This window comes from Mustelus asterias, chromosome 13, assembly GCF_964213995.1.
Source record: "Mustelus asterias chromosome 13, sMusAst1.hap1.1, whole genome shotgun sequence".
Taxonomy (NCBI): domain Eukaryota; kingdom Metazoa; phylum Chordata; class Chondrichthyes; order Carcharhiniformes; family Triakidae; genus Mustelus; species Mustelus asterias.
In genome coordinates this window covers 55,973,848-55,993,093 of record NC_135813.1, presented here as the reverse complement: position 1 = coordinate 55,993,093, position 19,246 = coordinate 55,973,848, and the positions used below count along the sequence as shown (strand labels likewise).

At 43.7% G+C, this 19,246-nt stretch overlaps 1 protein-coding gene and 1 non-coding gene across 3 annotated transcripts in view; one reads left to right on the top strand and one right to left on the bottom strand.

Annotated features, from left to right (window-relative positions):
- The window catches only part of cabin1 (calcineurin binding protein 1), a 524,701-nt gene that overhangs the window by 66,595 nt on the left and 438,860 nt on the right, over window positions 1–19,246 (top strand). For both annotated transcript variants that reach the window (XM_078226800.1, XM_078226799.1), the window contains 3 exons: window positions 695–901; window positions 2,286–2,431; window positions 16,055–16,316. In XM_078226800.1, the coding sequence (XP_078082926.1) occupies window positions 695–901; window positions 2,286–2,431; window positions 16,055–16,316 (615 nt within the window). The remainder of the gene's footprint in view (window positions 1–694; window positions 902–2,285; window positions 2,432–16,054; window positions 16,317–19,246) is intronic.
- trnad-guc (transfer RNA aspartic acid (anticodon GUC)) lies at window positions 8,381–8,452 on the bottom strand. Its single transcript has one exon. It is a non-coding gene; the product is annotated as a tRNA-Asp (tRNA).

Here is a 19,246-nt window from a genome sequence, read left to right as displayed (position 1 = left end):
GCTTGACACTGACTCTTTTTGAGTTAGGTTAGATTGATTAGCCATGCTAAATTGACCCTAGTGCCAGGGGGATTAGCAGAGTAAATATGTGGAAATAAGGCCTGGATGGGTTTATGGTCAGTGCAGACTCGATGGGCCGAGTGGCCTCCTTCTGCACTGTAGGGATTCCATGATTCTAAGTGCTGTTGTCTGGTGAATAAATACTAAATCTTTTGGTTCTCAACAGATTGAGATATTGGAAAATTAATGGAAATACTGATTTTGGTTGCATGTGACCCCAAAGCTTCATGGTACCCATCTATATGATCTGTGACATTAAAAAGCTTAGACCCATGACATTAATGCAGCTTCACCCCACACTTTGAATCATTAGCCTTGACTTTGTTTCAATGAGGAGAAACAAAGCAGAAGCTCGATAGTTCTCCACAGAGAAATAGAATCTAATATAAAATCAAAATACTGCAGATGCTGGAAATCTGAAATAAAAACAAAATGCTGGAAAAATTCAGCAGGTCTGGCTGCAATTGTGGAGCAAGAAACAGAGTTAACGTTTCGGGTTGAATATGACTCTTAGCGTCGTCTTAAACTGCTTATAGAGTCTTATAGTGCTGTCACTTCCTCCAGGTGGCTATTCTTCAAAGCAAATCCAATAGCTTAATGTTAATTATCATCTTTTTATCTGTTGGAACAATAGGTGGAACTGGGTTGGAATGATGCAGAGTTCATGTTTGACTACTTCAAGCCCAAGAATTACCCAGAATTCGACAGTTACAAGACCAGCACTGTGTCTGCAGATCTGGCAAACCTTTTGAAGAAGATTGCTGCAATAGATCGAGATGAGGATAACCTGCCCCTCTCAATGGAGAGTGTAACAGCCTATATCGAAGGCTCTGTTGATATGGTAATGTCAACACTACTTGTAATGGAACTGCCAAAGGTTAAACTTCTGAATTTCAAGTAAACAGTTTCTTATTAAAACAAGAAGATCTTTTGATAACTAAATGTGTGATGCATTGCTGAGCAAACAAGCCAAGAATATTAAAATTTTATTTTCTGATCTGTGTTTTAATTAGCTAACATAGGGCAGAGAAGCTGTGGGAGGGCTACAGTCATCTTATATGTCTGCGCTAGAGGGAATGGGTCAGACTGCCTCCTGCTCTCAATTGCTGCACAGTAGACTTGGAAATGATGTATAATTGTATATACATAATCAAATTGAAGATGGAATTAGACTTGGCATGACATTCTCCATGATCAAATAGCATGTGTGTAAATACAGTGGCATTGGGCTTATTTGTCATTCCGTGTTAATGCTTCTAAATCTTAGGGTTTCATTTTTATCAGCTGTTTCTCCCACTTTTAAAGAATGTTTTACCTGATTGCCCAAGTATTTCTGCTCATTTCCTGAGCCTTTACCCTGTAGTGTGTTTTCACTCCTCATTTTTCCTTGCAAAGCATACCACCTCACATTTCTTGGCTATCAGATGATATTTGAAGCAATCAGCCTAATCCAACAACCTTCTCTCAGCCCTTCTGAAGTCACCCACTGTCCCCTTCACAGTTCATTACACTGCTTATTTTGTCATCTGTAAATCTTGATATTGTGCCCCAATGTTCTGGTTCAGATATATAATACATGGTCTGAATACTAATCTCTAGTGACACCACTGTTATGGCAGTCTGAAAAAAATCCAATAGTCATTCCTCTTTGTTTTCTGTTCTTCACCCAACTTCCTAACATTGCTGCCATGTTTCCTTTAATACCTTGTGCTTTTATTGAGTCATATAATATATTCCATTCTTCCTTCTTGAGAAAACATTATGTTGGCTTCCTTACAATCCTTTGGCACAACTTTTTTTATAATAGTGTCTGGGTTTGTTTGGTTTTGTTTAATATTGTACAACGATTGTGACATGGAGTATAGTGATGTCTTCATTTCTTTGGTTTGATGGGATCCTCAATAAATTTCCATTGAGCACTTTAAATTGTTGAATTGCAGTTTGCATTAAAGACAGCTGTAACCATTTTATCCAAGTCAAATTCTGAAATATGTTTGTTTTTTGGAGGAGGTGATAGAGAAAAGGGAGACTCGGTGACAACTGCATTGTGTAGTGAATGGGTAGCAATTCATTGCTTCTTTTTGGAAGTTTATATTTCTAGTTTCATTTAGATAGATTTAGATTTGGGCTTCAACCTATGAATGTTTATTTGTTTGGTGAAGGTTGAAGCTTTGAGTTTGATTAAGGCAGACTTCATACTGTTTCTTTTTGTCTTTGATTTTTAGGTGCCAGCACTCCCTGAAGGAGCAGATTCTGGGCTTGCTCTTGTAAATGAGTTGTATTACCTTCTGGCTGACTATCATTTTAAGAACAAAGAACAGGCTAAAGCTATAAAATTCTACATGCATGACATTTGTGTCTGTCCAGCCAGGTAAGATCTGCTAGTTACATTGGTATTAATCTGAAACCAGGAAAATCTACAGTAATGATAGTGAGGGATACTCAGTCTTTGACAGATGGTAAGAGTGTGCTAGTTATGACTTGAATCATAGAATCCTACAGTGCAGAAGGAGACTTTTCGGCCCATTAAACCTGCACTGACCACAATCCCACCCAGGCCCTATCCCTGTAACTCCATGCATTTATCGTAGCTAGTCCCCCTGACCCTAAGGGGTAATTTAGCATGGCCAATCCACCTAACCCACGCATCTTTGGACTGCGGGAGGAAACTAGAGCACCCAGAGGAACCCACACAGACATGGGGAGAATGTGCAAACTCCACACAGACAGTCATCCGAGGCTGGAATCGAATCCGGGTCCCTGGCGTTGTGAGGCAGCAGTGCCAACCACTGTGCCACCATGCCACTCAAGTGAATCCCTTGTTGATGCTCACCATCTGTACACAGTTAATATGCAATTGACAGTGCCATGTATGGACTTGTATTATGAAGAGAAACTTCTTTGACTACCCTCCGTCAATATTACTGGACATCCCTTAGGTCACCTACAAAGCACTTTCTTCAGCCTTGACCCAGACCTTCCTGTCGCCTTGCCATTTCAACACACCATCCTCCTCTCATGTCTACATGTCTGTCCTTGGCCTGTTGCAGTGTTCCAGTGAAGCCCAATGCAAACTGGAGGAACAGTACCTTATCTCCTGATTACACAGCCTTCTGGATTTAGTATTGAATTCAACAACTTCACACCATGAACTCCCTCCTCTGCACCTCACCTCACTAGGGCTATCTGCTACCTGCTTCATGTTGTCCTTTGGCTTACCCTTGCTCTGCCATTTACATATTCTGATCTCTTAATGTGCCCCTATCAGTACCCTTCTTAGCCATGTTCATCACCATTTACATTCCATTTGTCTTTTTATCCGTGGCCTCTCTCCCTTGTCTCTAGCTATCACTGGCACACTCTCCAGTAAGAAGTTTAACAACACCAGGTTAAAGTCCAACAGGTTTATTTGGTAGCAAAAGCCACACAAGCTTTCGGAGCTCCAACCCCTTCTTCAGGTGAGTGGGAATTCTCCAGTTCCCATAGCTCCAAAACCAACTGACCCACCCCCCCCCCCCCCACCCCAACAGTATAAATCTCATCCTGTTTCCAATTGTCTTCATCTCTGATGAAGAGTCTTCAACTCGAAATGTTAGCTCTGTTCTCTCTCCACAGATGCTGTCAGACCTGCTGAGATTTTCCAGTATGTTCTGTTTTTGGACCAGTTAATTATGTTCCCAGTGACGTTGGTTCAGAGTGGAATGTTGGCCAAGGCAGTAGAAAAATTGCCTGCTTTTCATAGATGGTTTTTCATAGTTTGTTCTCGAATATGTAGACAGGATCCTGGTTCAATGTTTGGAGAGCACCTTCATTATCACATTAGGATGTTGTACCAGGTACTGTATGTTCTTGTGTAATGAGCTGAATGATGACATAGTGATCAGCATTGTTGCCTTACATCGCCAGGGATTTGGGTTCAATTCTGCCTTGGGGGACTGTCTATAGAGTTTGCATGTTCTCCCCATGTTTGCATGGGTTACTTCTGGATGCTCCTGTTTCCTCCCATAGTCCAAAGATGTGCAGGTTAGGTGAATTGGCCATGCTAAACTACCCCTTGGTATCCAAGATGCATAGGCTGGGTTTGATTTGATTTGATTTATCATTGTCACATGTATTAGCATACAGTGAAAAGTATTGTTTCTTGCCCGCTACACAGACAAATACCATTCATAGAGAAGGAAATGAGGGAGTACAGAATGTAGTGTTACAATCATAGCTAGGGTGTAGAGAAAGATCAACTTAGTGCGAGGTAGGTCCATTCAAAAGTCTGATGACAGAAGGGAAGAAGCTGTTCTTGAGTTGGTTGGTACGTGACCTCAGACTTTTGTATCTTTTTCCCGACGGAAAAAGGTTGAAGAGAGAATATCTTGGGTTCATGGGGTCCTGAATTATGCTGGCTACATTGCCAAGGCAGAGGGAAGTGTAGACAGAGTCAGTGGATGGGAGGCTGGTTTGCGTGAAGGATTGGGCTACGTTCGTGACCTTTTATGGTTTCTTGCGGTCTTGGGCAGAGCACGAGCACCCTGAAGAATGTAGATTGGGGGCAGATGTTTGAGGGCATATCAACATCTGGCATGTTGGGGGGCTTTTAAGTGCAAGTTGATAGGGATTCAGGACTGGCACATTCCTGTAAGGATGAAGGATAAGTATGGCAAGTTTTGGGAACCTTGGATAACGAGAGATATTGTGAGCCGAGTCAAAGAGAAAAAGGAAGCATTTGTCAAAGTTAGGAGGCTAGGAACGCACGAAGCAAGTGTGGGATACAAGGAAAGTAGAAAGAAACTTAAGCAAGGAGTAAGAAGGGCTGAAAGGGGTCACGAAAAAGCGTTGGCCAGCAGGATTAAGGAAAATCCCAAGGCTTTTTATACATCTATAAAGAGCAAGAGGGTAGCCAGGGAGCGAGTTGGCCCACTCAAGGACAAGGGAGGGAGTCTATGCGTAGAGCCAGAGGAAATGGGCGAGGTATTAAATGAGTATTTTGCTTCGTATTCACCAAAGAGAAGGACTTGGTAGATGATGAATCTGGGAAAGGATGTGTAGATAGTTTGAGTCATGTTGAGATCAAAAAGGAGGAGGTATCGGGGTTCTTGAGAAACATTAAGGTAGACAAGTCCCCAGGGCCTGATGGGATGTACCCCAGAATACTGAGAGAGGCAAGGGAGGAAATTGCTGGGGCCTTGAGGGAAATCTTTGTATCCTCACTGATACGGGGAGATCTGAGAGGATTGGAGAATAGCCAATGTTGTTCTTTTGTTTAAGAAGGGTAGCAAGAATAACCCAGGTAATTACAGGCCGGTGAGCCTCGCATCAGTGGTAGCGAAATTATTGGAGAGGATTCTTCGAGACAGGGTTTATTCCCACTTGGAAATAAGTCGACGTATTGGTGAGAGGCAACATGGTTTTGTGAAGGGGAGGTCGTGTCTCACGAACTTGATCGAGTTTTTCGAGGAAGTGACAAAGATGATTGATGAGGGTAGGACAGTGGATGTTGTCTACATGGACTTCAGTAAGGCCTTTGACAAGGTCCCTCATGGCAGACTGGTGCAGAAGGTGAAGTCGCATGGGATCAGAGGTGAGCTGGCAAGGTGGATACAAAACGGGCTTGGTCAAAGAAGACAGAGGGTAGCAGTGGGAGGGTACGTTTCTGAATGGAGAGCTGCGACAAGTGGTGTTCCTCAGGGATCAGTGCTGGGACCTTTGCTGTTTGTAATATATATAAATGATTTGGAGGAAAATGTAACTGGTTTGATTAGTAAGTTTGCGGATGACACAAAGGTTGGTGGATTTGCGGATAGCGATGAGGATACAGCAGGATATAGATCAGTTGGAGACTTGGGCGGAGAGATGGCAGATGGAGTGAAATCTGGACAAATATGAGGTAATGCATTTTGGAAGGTCTAATACCTTAGTATAGGAAATATACCTTGGTATAGGAAATATACAGTAAATGACAGAACCCTTAGGAGTATTGATAGGCAAAGGGATCTGGGTGTACAGGTACACAGGTCACTGAAAGTGGCAATACAGGTGGAGAAGGTAGTCAAGAAAGCATACGGCATGCTTGCCTTCTTCAGCCGGGGCATTGAGTTTAAAAATTGTCAAGTCATGCTGCAGCTTTATAGAACCTTAGTTAGGCCACACTTGGAATATAGTGTTCAATTCTGGTCGCCACACTACCAGAAGGATGTGGAGGCTTTGGAGAGGGTACAGAAAAGATTTACCAGGATGTTGCCTGGTATGGAGGGCATTAGCTATGAGGAGAGATTTGAGAAACTTGGTTTGTTCTCACGGGAGCGACGGAGGTTGAGGGGCGACCTGAAAGAAGTCTACAAGATTATGAGAGGCATGGACAGAGTGGATAGTCAGAACTTTTTCCCAGGTTGGAAGAGTCAATTACTAGGGGGCATAGGTTTAAGGTGCGAGGGGCAAGGTTTAAAAGAGATGTACGAGGCAGATTTTTTACACAGAGAGTAGTGGGTGCCTGGAACTCGTTGCCGGGGAGGTAGTGGAAGTGGATACGGTAGTGACTTTTAAGGGGCGTCTTGACAAGTACATGGATGAGATGGGAATCGAGGGATATGGTCCCCGGAAGGGTAGGGGGTTTTAGTTAAGTCGAGCAGCGTGGTCGGTGCAGGCTTGGAGGGCCAAAGGGCCTGTTCCTGTGCTGTAATTTTCTTTGTTCTTTGTTGTTTGAACCATACCAAGCTGTGATACAACCAGAAAGAATGTTTTCTATGCATCTGTAGAAGTTGGTGAGAGTCCTAGCGGACATGCCAAACTTCCTTAGTCTCCTGAGAAAGTAGAGGCCATGGGTGGGCTTTCTGAACTATAGTGTCTGCATGACGGGAACCAGGACAGGTTGTTGGTGATCTGGATACCTAAAAACTTGAAGCTCTCGATCCTTTCTACTTCGTCCCCATTGATGTAGACAGAGGCATGTTCTCTTTTATGCTTCCTGAAGTTGATGACAATCTCGTTCATTTTGTTGATATTGAGGGAGAGATTATTGTTGCCGCACCTGTTCACCACATTCTCTATCTCATTCCTGTACTCTGTCTCGTCATTGTTTGAGATCTGAGCCACTACAGTGATGTCGTCAGCAAACTTGATAATCGAATTGGAAGGGAATTTGGCCACACAGTCAGGTGTATGAGGAGTATCGCAGGGGGTTGAGAACACAGCCTTGCGGGGCACCGGTGTTGAGGATGATTGTGGAGGATGTGTTGTCTTTCCTTAATGATTGTGGTCTGTGAGTTAGAGGCAAATGCGTGGAGTTACGGCAATATAACAGGGGGACAGGCCTGGGTGGGATGCCCTTTCAGAGAATCGACGCAGACTCGATGGATTGAATGGCCTCTTTCTGCACTGTAGGGATTCTATGGTTCCGTGGTGTTCTTATCATACACCTTCTAAATCCTGATTTAGGATTTGGATCCAAAATCTAAGGCAAACCGAGCATGTACATCTTTGAGCTTAAAAGCATTTAATAGTTTTGCCAGCATGGCAGTATTGCTAAGAGATCTTTTATGCCCGTCTAAGCATCTGATAAACAATGCCTCAAATAGCACCTCTGTGATGCGCCTTGGGACTTTTTACTATTTTAAAGACATTATATTAATTCCTCCTCCTCTCCACCTCAGTGGACTACAAGCATATAGCGCCCTATCCCTTTAGTGGTCACTAGACTTCTTGCAAACTTTCTGATCTTGCACAAAGGATTCAGCACCTTCAGAAAGTTCATTCACTTTCGGACTTGATCCTCTTTGCATGCATAAGATTTGCTTTATGGTACCAAACCAATTGCCTCAGATTTATGCCAGATCTTCCCTATCAATAAATGCCTTGATTTACACACAATGTACTGGAGGAAAGGGACCACAATATTCTCACTGAAGGCTGCAGTCTGATACTTTGAAGTATTTAATGCATGCACCTCATGGAGTTTCAGTGCATTTCATAGAAATCATAGAAATCATAGAAACCCTACAGTGCAGAAGGAGGCCATTCGGCCCATCGAGTCTGCACCGACCACAATCCCACCCAGACCCTACCCCCACATATTTACCCGCTAATCCCTCTAACCTACGCATCTTAGGATTCGAAGGGGCAATTTTTAACCTGGCCAATCAACCTAACCCGCACATCTTTGGACTGTGGGAGGAAACCGGAGCACCCGGAGGAAACCCACGCAGACACGAGGAGAATGTGCAAACTCCACACAGACAGTGACCCGAGCCGGGGATCAAACCCGGGACCCTGGAGCTGTGAAGCAGCAGTGCTAACCACTGCGCTACCATGCCGCCCTAAAATGTGAATTATACTCCCCGTCGGGGAATTGAACCCCGGTCTCCCGCGTGACAGGCGGGGATACTAACCACTATACTAACGAGGAATTTGCTGCAGGGCTTCTTTGTTCTGAATTTTGTACTGATGTCAACCAGTGATTTTCAGCGTGTATAAGGATGGCTAATAAATATGTTTGCCAAGATTGCCTGCAGCCCAAGAGTTTAACAAAGTGCTACTTAAATCTTTCCTTGGGGCAGTGCATGCGGCATGTATAGCTAGCTGATTGCTGTACTATTGTCGTCTTCGGTGTATGACAAAGGGGTCCATTTGTGCTCAGATAGGGGAGGAAAGTATTGATCCGAGTATTGTTGGGTCTTTTCAGACTTGGCACCAGTTGCTGAAATGACACATAGTGCCATTATGTTTCATTTGGCCACCAATTTGTTGGCTGTTGTCCATATACTTTCTAAGTCTGAGTTGGCTGAAAGGTTATGTGTATATATTCATAGTTGCTCAACACGTACAAGGATCTAAACAGATCAGGATCAATCACCAGAAGGCCACTGACTGCAGCTGGTAGCATAAGTAGATCATTGTCCCTTTTCCCAGTCAGTAACTATCACTTCTTGATGCAAACTATTCTGCAACGTGCGCACAGGGCCATAGCTTTGCTAAGTGGATGGAGTTACCACAATTCCATGAAAGCTAAAACAAGTTATGTAGTTACATTTTGATGGATATGGTATTTGGAAGGTTAGAAGTTCTTTAAAATTGCAATTTATGGAGAATTTTGGATGTGGCTCAAAAAAACCAAAACTTGGCAAGGTGATAATATATATAGAAGCCAAAGTAAGGTTTGGTGTAACAATTGCACTTTGATGGTTTCAGCCGGGATATCTGAGGCCAATTTATATCCTCAAATGCAGCCTACACTTAAGGTGTAGGGAGACATGGTTTTAGACACCTGGCCACCTAGAATAGGCAACGATGAGACTAGTCTTTGAATATTTTCATACTTGCATGTCTGACAAATCTGCATTTATCTAGAAACCCTTGTATGGGATGGGGGAATCTGACCATGGTTCTGTTGCTGGAATGAAGCAATTTTGGATCATTGGTGCTGGAGCATTAAATGACACTAAACCTGAATGCTTGGCACAATGGAGGAAGGGGAAGATTCATATCTTCATGTAAAGAAGGTAGAACTGTATGCACTATGTGTCATGTATGCTTTCTGAAACATGAATTCTTTGGGGTCTTCGTGGTGCTCCCAGTGTTGCTCTTGTTCACTTTGCTATTGACTATTGCTCATAGAAATCATAGAAACCCTACAGTACAAAAAGAGGCCATTCGGCCCATCGAGTCTGCACCGACCACATCCCACCCAGGCCTTACCCCCATATCCCTACATATTTTAGCTACTAATCCCTCTAACCTACGCATCTCAGGATACTAAGGGCCAATTTTAGCATGGCCAATCAACCTAACCCGCACATCTTTGGACTGTGGGAGGAAACCGGAGCACCTGGAGGAAACACACGCAGACACGAGGAGAATGTGCAAACTCCACACAGACAGTGACCCGAGCCGGGAATCGAACCCAGGCCCCTGGAGCTGTGAAGCAGCAGTGCTAACCACTGTGCTACCGTGCCGCTCTTGCATTGTCAGATAGAGGCTGTTGGTGGCTCAGAAGACAAAGGCATCAAAGCTTGGCTCTGTTTTGAATGGGCTGTGGAAGTCCTGACCAGTGGTGGCAGGGAACAGCAAGAATAGGTCATGAGGATCTTGAACTGTTGATCATAGAAATCATAGAATCCCTACAGTACAGAAAGAGGCCATTCGGCCCATCGAGTCTGCACCGACCACAATCCCACCCAGGCCCTACCCCCATATCCCTACATATTTTACCCACTAATCCCTCTAACCTACACATCTCAGGACCCTAAGGGGCAATTTAATCATGGCCAATCAACCTAACCCGCACATCTTTGGAATGTGGGAGGAAACCGGAGCACCCGGAGGAAACCCACGCAGACACCAGTAGAATGTGCAAACTCCGCACAGACTGTGACCTAAGCCGGGATTCGAACCCAGGTCCCTGGAGCTGTGAAGCAGCAGTGCTAACCACTGTGCTACCGTGCCGCCCAACTGTGCTACCGTGCCGCCCGTTGATGAGGGAAGAGTAAAATTATTGTATTAACTTGAAAACTTAGAATTTAAAAAAGCTTGTACTTCGAGAGGAAGGATGTGTAGCTATTTGGGTTAGAGGGAATGGCCGAGACAGGGTGAGGCTGTAAAGGTGGAAGTGCTCCTGCATGTGATACTGGGACAGTTTTGAATGAAAAATCTCATTAAGCTAGCACCTACAACTTGAGAATGCAACACTGGGAAAACCAGTAGAGACTGTTGATTTTTCTCAAATGGAGAGATTGATGTATGTACTGATTTTAATATATGAATTAGTCTTGGGTAATGGATCATTTTGTTTCTCCCATCTTACGCTCCTCCGCCACATTTTCCTTTCAATGTTCCTCCAAGGCATTGCTTAATGTCCAGTGAAAATTGATCCCTTACTGACCTTACTGAGTTGAGAAGGGGAGGATCACATTTTGTGTTTAAACCTGGATAACTTTTTGTTTGAAAGGATTTCCCTATTGGACCAAACTATTCTTTTTAAAGCTTTTATCAATAAAACTAGATAATTTATGGTTTATACTAGAAAACTGTTCCATAACAAAGAAGAAACTACAACTTATGGAAGCCTTATCTAAGAAAACATGTACTTGCCATAGCGAAAGGGCAGCGAAGGTTCATCAAACTGATTCCTGGGATGGCAGGATTATTATATGATGGGAGATTGGCTCAACTTTTCAAAAATTCATTTATGGGGTGTGGGTAACACTGACTAGGCCAGCATTTATTGCCCATCCCTAATTGCTCTTGGTAAAGTGGTGGTGCGCTGCCTTCTTGAACTGCTTGTAGCCCTTGTGGTGTAGGTGCTCCTACAGTGGTGTTACTTGATTTTGATTTGATTTATTATTGTCACATGTATTATCATACAGTGAAAAGTATTGTTTCTTGTGCGCTATACAGACAAAACATACCGTACATAGAGAAGGAAAGGAAAGAGTGCAGAATGTAGTGTTACAGTCATAGCTAGGGTGTAGAGAAATATCAACTTAATGCAAGGGAAGTCCATTCAAAAGTCTGACAGCAGCAGGGAAGAAGCTGTTTTTGAGTCGGTTGGTACGTGTCCTCAGATTTTCTATGGTGCATTTGTAAATGTTGGTGAGAGTCGTAGCTGCCATGCCAAATTTCTTCAGTCTTCTGAGAAAGTAGAGGCGTTGGTGGGCTTTCTTAACTATAGTGTCAGCATGGGGGGACCAGTACAGGCCATTGGTGATTTGGACACCTAAAAACCTGAAGCTCCCGACCATTTCTACTTCATCCCCATTGATGGAGACAGGGGCATGTTCTCCTTTACGTTTCCTGAAGTTGATGACAATCTTCTTGGTTTCGTTGACATTGAGGGAGAGATTAATGTCACCGCACCAGGTTGCCACATTATCTCTTTCCTATACTCTGTCTCGTTATTGTTTGAGATCAAACCCACTTTGGTGGTGTCAGCAGCAAACTTGAAAATTGAGTTGGAGGGGAATTTGGCCGCACAGTCATGGGTGTATAAGGAGTATAGTAAGGGGCAGAGGACACAGCCTTGTGAGGCAAAAGTGTTGTGGACAATCGTGAAGGAGGTGTTGTTGCCTATCCTTACTGATTGCGGTCTGTAGGTTAGGAAGTTCAGGATCCAGTCACAGAGGGGGAACCAAGCCCACGGTCACAGAGTTTGGAGATGAGTTTTGTAGGAATAATAGTGTTGAAGGCTAAGCTGTTGTTGATACATAGGTGTCTTTGTTATCTAGGTGTTCCAGGGTTGAGTGCGCTGTTGAGGCGTCTTTTGTGGTGGTAGGCGAACTGTAGTAGATCTATGCATTCTGGGAGGTCGGAATTGATTTGTGCCATGCCTTACCTTTTGAAGTACTGTAGGTGTTAGGGAGGGAGTTCAGGATTTTGACCCAGCAACAGTGAAGGAACAGTGATATATTTCCAAGTCATTGTGACAGGATTGTGACTGACTTGAGAAACTCCAGGTAGTGGTGTTCCCAGGTATCTGTTGTTCCTTCTAGATGGTAGTGCGTGGGTTTGTAAAGTGCTGCTTAAGGAGACTTCGCAGTAATGAGGTCAGGAGCTGGTGGAATGCAAACAGTGTCCATGAGCAGTTTATTGCTAAGCAAGTATCGATTAACAGCATTTTTGATGAACCATTTAATCACTTTACTGATGATTGAGAGTAGACTGATGGGGTGGTAATTGGCTGGATTGGATTTAACCATAGAACCATAGAAAAGTTACAGCACACAAGGAGGCCATTCAGCCCATCTTGTCCATACCAGCCCGAAGGTACCCAGGTGCCCTTTCTAATCCCACCTTCCGGCACACGGCCCAAAACCTGTTGCTTACAGCACATGAAATGCAGTTCTAGGTACTTTTTAAAAGAATTTAAGGTCTCTGCCTCCACCACCAACCCAGGCAGCAAATTCCAGACACCCAACACCCCTTGCGTAAAAAAAAAAGTACTTCCTCACGTCCCCTCTATACCTTAGCTTGAATCTATGTCCCCGGTTCTAGAATTCTCCACCAAGGGAAACAATTTTACCCTGCCCACTCTATCTCTTCCCTCATAATTTTGTACACCTCTACCAAGTCACCCCTCAGCTTTCTTTGTTCCAAGGAAAATAACCCCAACCTATCCAATCTCTCCTCAGAGCTACAATTCTCCAGCCCTGGCAACATTCTTGTAAACCTCCTCTGCACTCTCTCCATAGCTATTGCATCTTTCCTGTAATGTGGTGACCAGAACTCCACACAATGTGCTAGTTGTGGCTCCATCAGTGTTTTATACAGTTCCAACATTATATCCTTACTATTATATTCTATATCTCTGGCAATGAAGGAGAGCATTCCATATGCCTTCTTTACAACCCTGTCTACTTGAACTGCTGACTTTAGGGACCCGTGTACTTGTACGACAAGATCTCTCACTTTATCTACCCTTTTTAGTATATTCCTATTTATTTGTATTACCTCACACTTCTCGATGTTAAAATCCATCTGCCACTTTACTGCCCACTCCATCAACCCATTGATATCATTTTGTAGATTATAGCTATCCTCTATACTATTCACTATTTGGCAAATTTTCCAATCGTGCCCCCCACATTCATGTCCAAATCGTTAATTTATAACGCAAATAGTATGGGTCACAACACCGAACCCTGTGGAACACCACTTAAAATACCTTTTCATTCACAAGAGTATTCATCGCCCATTACCATTTGTTCCCTGTTACTAAGCCAACTTTTGACCCAGTTTGTTACGTTATCATGCATCCCATGGGCTTTTACTTTGTTGACCTTGTGGGACCTTGTCAAACGACTTGCTAAAATCCATCTAGGCTATCTGCAGTGCTTAGTTCTTTGTGTCTATCGTGCACTTTCTTTTTCTGTTTGATCTGCCTTTGTATTCTTCTGAGAACCGGGGGGGTGTAGATTTGGCAGTACCATTCTTATTTTTGGAGGGGACAGGTCTACTTTGTACATTTAGGATCTTGCTTTTTAGTGCTTTCCACTGGTTTTCCACTGATTTATCCCCTAAAAGTGCTGTCCAGTTGACCTCATTCCTGCAAAATTTGCCTTCCCCCAGTTCAAAACTTTTATTCCTGCTTTACCTCTGTAGTTTTCCATAGTAATGCTAAATCTAACTGAATTGTGATCACTATCCCCAATATGATCACTTCATCCACTTGCCCTTCTTTGTTCCCCAAGACTAGGTCTAGAATTGCATTTCCTCTTGTTGGGTTCACTAATTGTTGAAAATATTTTCCTGAACACACTGCACGAATTCTTCTCCCTCACTGCCACTCTAATTGTTTGAATCTCGGTTGATATTGGGATAGTTAGTCTCCTACGATTATTGTTCTCTTGTTCTTACAGGCAGAAATTTCTCTATATATTTGTTCTTCTATCTCCCTTTCACTAGTATACCCCCAGTGGTTTGACTGCCCCTTTTTTATTTCTAAGTTCAACCCATAAAGCCTCATTTGTTGACCCGTTCAGTATGTCATCCCTTCTCAACTGGAATTGATTCTTTAACCATTAATGCTACACCCCCCCCTTTTTAATCTGCCACTCTATCATGTCTCCATAACAAGGTATTTTGAACTGCCAATTTTGCCCTCTCTTTAGCCAGGTTCCCGTTATAGTAATGACATCATGCTGCCATCTGTCTACCTGTGCCCTTAACTCATCTGCCTGGTTTGTAAAACTCCTTGCATTGAAGTATAAACAGTTTAACCCTGTCAAATTCCCCTCTGGACACTTTTTAAACTTTCCTTCTTCTGTAATTGCATGCCTATCGCTACATCTTCTACATTGCTAGCTAATGTTCTACCTTAATTTTCCTGATATGAATCTGATCTATCTGATCCTACTCCTGTTGCCTCATTCCCTTGCCACACTAGTTTAAATACTCCCCAGCAGAACTCGCGAAAGCATCTCACAAGGATATTGGTCCCAGCTCTGCCTGGATGCAGCCCGTCCAGTTTGTACAGGTCCCATCTTCCCCAGAACAGGCCCAGTGCCTCAAGAATCTGAATCCGTCCCGACTACATCATCTCTCCAGCCAGGTGTTCATTTGGCCTATCCTCTTAACCCTGCCCTCTCTTGCATTTTGCATACAAGGCATGCCTGGGCAATTTTCACATTGTCAGGTAGATGCCAGTGTTGTATTCACTGGAGTTTAGAAAAATAAGAGGGGATCTCATTGAAACGTATAAATTTCTGACAGGGCTGAACAGTCTGGACGCAGGAATGATGTTTCCCCTGGCTGAGGGTTTCTAAAACTGGGGACCACCATAGTACTATAGAATCCCTACAATGCAAAAGGAGGTCATTCAGCCCACTGAGTCTGCACTGACTCTCTGAAAGAGCATCCTACACCCCCATGCATTTACCATGGTTAATCCACCTAACTTGCGTATCTTTGGACACTGTGGGGGAATTCAACATGGCCAACCCACCTAACCTGCACATCTTTGGACTGTGGGAGGAAACCAGAGCATCCGGAGGAAACCCATGCAGACACTGGGAGAACATGCAAACTCCCCAAGGTTGGAATCAAACCAGGGACCCTGGTGCTGTGAGGCAGCAGTGCTAACTACTGTGCCACCATGCTGCCCGTGAAGTAGGGACCATGGTCTCGGGATATGCACTAGGCCATTTATGACTGAAATGAGAAGAAACTTCTTCACTTAGAGGGTGGTGAGCCTGAGAAATTTTCTACGACTTAAGGGTGTGGAGGCCTTAATGTCACAAAGTAGTTAAGAAAGAAATAGATTTTTAGACGCTAAAGGCATCACGGGGAATGGGGAGAGAGCTGGAGTATGGCGTTGATAGAGGATCAGCCATGATCATATTAAATGATGGACAGGGTCAATGGTTGAATGGCCGCCTCGTTTTTCTATGTTTCTATGAATTGGCAAATTGCCTTTCTATGTCTTCAATTTAAACATTGAACATGGATCACTAGTGTAACACCTCGATAAGTGTGTTAATTTTTTTTGGACTGATCTTTCTGACATTTGATTGCATAGGTTTGACTCGTGGGCAGGTATGGCTCTGGCCCGAGCCAGTCGTATCCAGGACAAGTTAAATTCGAATGAGTTGAAGAGCGATGGGCCTATCTGGAAGCACTCGGTTGCAGTTTTGAATTGTTTCAAACGAGCACTCGAGATAGACAGTTCCAATCTCTCACTGTGGATTGAATATGGCTCCATGTCCTATGCACTGCACTCATTTGCCTCCCGTCAGCTAAAACAGTGGAAAACGGAATTGCCATCAGAAGTCGTACAGCAGGTAGGAATCTAAAACTGTTTGTACTAGTGTCACAAAGTCAGCATTGGAAGCAGTTTAGAGAAGGTTTACCAAATGAAACCTGCCAGTCTGGTATGTCTTATGATGGAAAGGCTAGGTTTGAAGAATAGTTTAGAAGAATAAGAGGCAACTTGATTGAAACATAGAAGATCCTGAGGGGTATAGACAGGGTGGATGTGGAGATCCTCTTGTGGAAGAATCTAAAACAAGGGGTCACCCGTTTAAAACAGAAATGAGGCGAAAGTATTTTCTGATAGTTGAGTCTTTGGAACTCTCTTCCTGAAAAGGTGGTGGAAGCAAAGTCTTGAATATTTTTTATGGAAGAGATGGATAGATTCTTGGGAAGCAAGGAGGTGATAAATTATTGGGCGTAGGCGGGATGCCGATTTGAAGTTATCAGATCAGCCATGATCTTACTAAATGGCAGAGGGGCTGAATGGCTTACTTCTCCATGTTTGTGTTCAGAGAAGAAGCATAACACCTCAATGGAGAAATTGGAAATCAAAATTTTGTATGTAAACAACCTCATAACTTTCTTTATAATAGTTATCTAAATAGTTAGAAATAGGAGCAGGAATAAGCCATTCATCCCCTTCAGTCTGCTTACCCATTCAAAAGATCGTGGATGATCTGATTATGGCCTTAACTCCACTTTCCTGCCTGACCCATAACCCTTGACTTCAATGTAAATCAAAAACCTGCCTGATTCAGCCTGGAATATGTTAAGAACATAAGAACATAAGAAATAGGAGCAGGAGTAGGCCATCTAGCCCCTCGAGCCTGCCCCGCCATTCAATAAGATCATGGCTGATCTGAAGTGGATCAGTTCCACTTACCCGCCTGATCCCCATAACCCCTAATTCCCTTACCGATCAGGAATCCATCTATCCGTGATTTAAACATATTCAACGAGGTAGCCTCCACCACTTCAGTGGGGAGAGAATTCCAGAGATTCACCACCCTCTGAGAGAAGAAGTTCCTCCTCAACTCTGTCCTAAACTGACCCCCCTTTATTTTGAGGCTGTGCCCTCTAGTTCTAGTTTCCTTTCTAAGTGGAAAGAATCTCTCCACCTCTACCCTATCCAGCCTCTTCATTATCTTATAGGTCTCTATAAGATCCCCCCTCAGCCTTCTAAATTCCAACGAGTACAAACCCAATCTGCTCAATCTCTCCTCATAATCAACACCCCTCATCTCTGGTATCAACCTGGTGAACCTTCTCTGCACTCCCTCCAAGGCCAATATATCCTTCCGCAAATAAGGGGACCAATACTGCACACAGCATTCCAGCTGCGGCCTCACCAATGCCCCATACAGATGCAGCAAGACATCTCTGCTTTTATATTCTATCCCCCTTGCGATATAGGCCAACATCCCATTTGCCTTCTTGATCACCTGTTGCACCTGCAGACTGGGTTTTTGCGTCTCATGCACAAGGACCCCCAGGTCCCTTTGCACAGTAGCATGTTGTAATTTTTTTCCATTTAGATAATCCAATTTGCTATTATTTCCTCCAAAGTCAATAGCCTCGCATTTGTCAACGTTATACTCCATCTGCCAGATCCTAGCCCACTTACTCAGCCTGTCCAAATCTCTCTGCAGACCTTCTACGCCCTCCACACGATTCACTTTTCCACTTATCTTTGTGTCGTCTGCAAACTTTGTTACCCTACACTCAGTCCCCTCCTCCAGATCGTCTATATAAATGATAAATAGTTGAGGTCCCAGTACCGATCCCTGCGGCACGCCACTAGTTACCATCTGCCAACCAGAAAAGCACCCATTTATTCCGACTCTCTGCTTCCTGTCGGATAGCCAATCCACGCTAACACCCTACCCCCAACTCCGTGTGACCCAATCTTCTTCAGCAACCTTTTGTGAGGCACCTTATCAAACGCCTTTTGGAAATCTAAAAATACCGCATCCACCGGTTCCCCTCCGTCAACCGCACTAGTCACATCTTCATAAAAATCCAACAAGTTCGTCAAGCACGACTTTCCCCTCATGAATCCATGCTGCGTCTGCTTAATCGAGCCATTCTTATCCAGATGGCCTGCTATTTCTTCTTTAATGATGGATTCCAGCATTTTCCCAATGACAGACGTTAAGCTAACCGGCCTGTAGTTACCCGCCTTTTGTCTATTTCCTTTTTTAAACAGCGGCGTAACATTAGCCGTTTTCCAATCCGCCGGCACTACCCCAGAATCCAACAGATTTTGATAAATAACCGCTAACACATCCTCTATTACCTCTGACATTTCTTTCAGTACCCTGGGATGCATTCCATCCGGGCCCAGGGACTTGTCCACCTTCAGTCCCGTTAGTCTACCAAGCACTGCCTCCCTGGCCTAGGTTTCTCTGAGGTAGAGAAACCTAAAGACTAATGATTCACTGAGGGAAAAAAAAGTTCCTCCTTATCTCAGCCTTAAATGTAAGATCCTTTATTTTAGAACCATGCCCCCGAGTTCTAGATTTCCTCCGAGAGGAATCATCCTCTCAGCATCTACCTCAGAATCTGATATGTTTCAATAACATCACATGTCATTCTTCCAAATTCCAATGAGTATAGTCCTAACAATTTTTCACATTAACTCCTTCATCCAAGAAATCAAGCTAGTAAACCTTCCCTGAACTGCTTCCAGTAAGGAAGACCAAAGCTGTCCACAGTACAACAATCTCTCCAATGTATGATTGTAGCAAGACATACTTGCTTTTACACTCCATCTCCCTGGCGAGAGGCCAATATTTCATTTGCCTTCCTAATTGCTTGTCGTACCTGCATATGCTGATATTGTGATTCATGTATGAGGACACCCAGATCCCCCTCTACCACAGCATTCTGTTGTTTCCACTTAAATAATGTGCTTTTTTCCCCTCACTATGAAAGTTTGTCTGCCAAACTTTGTTCCTAT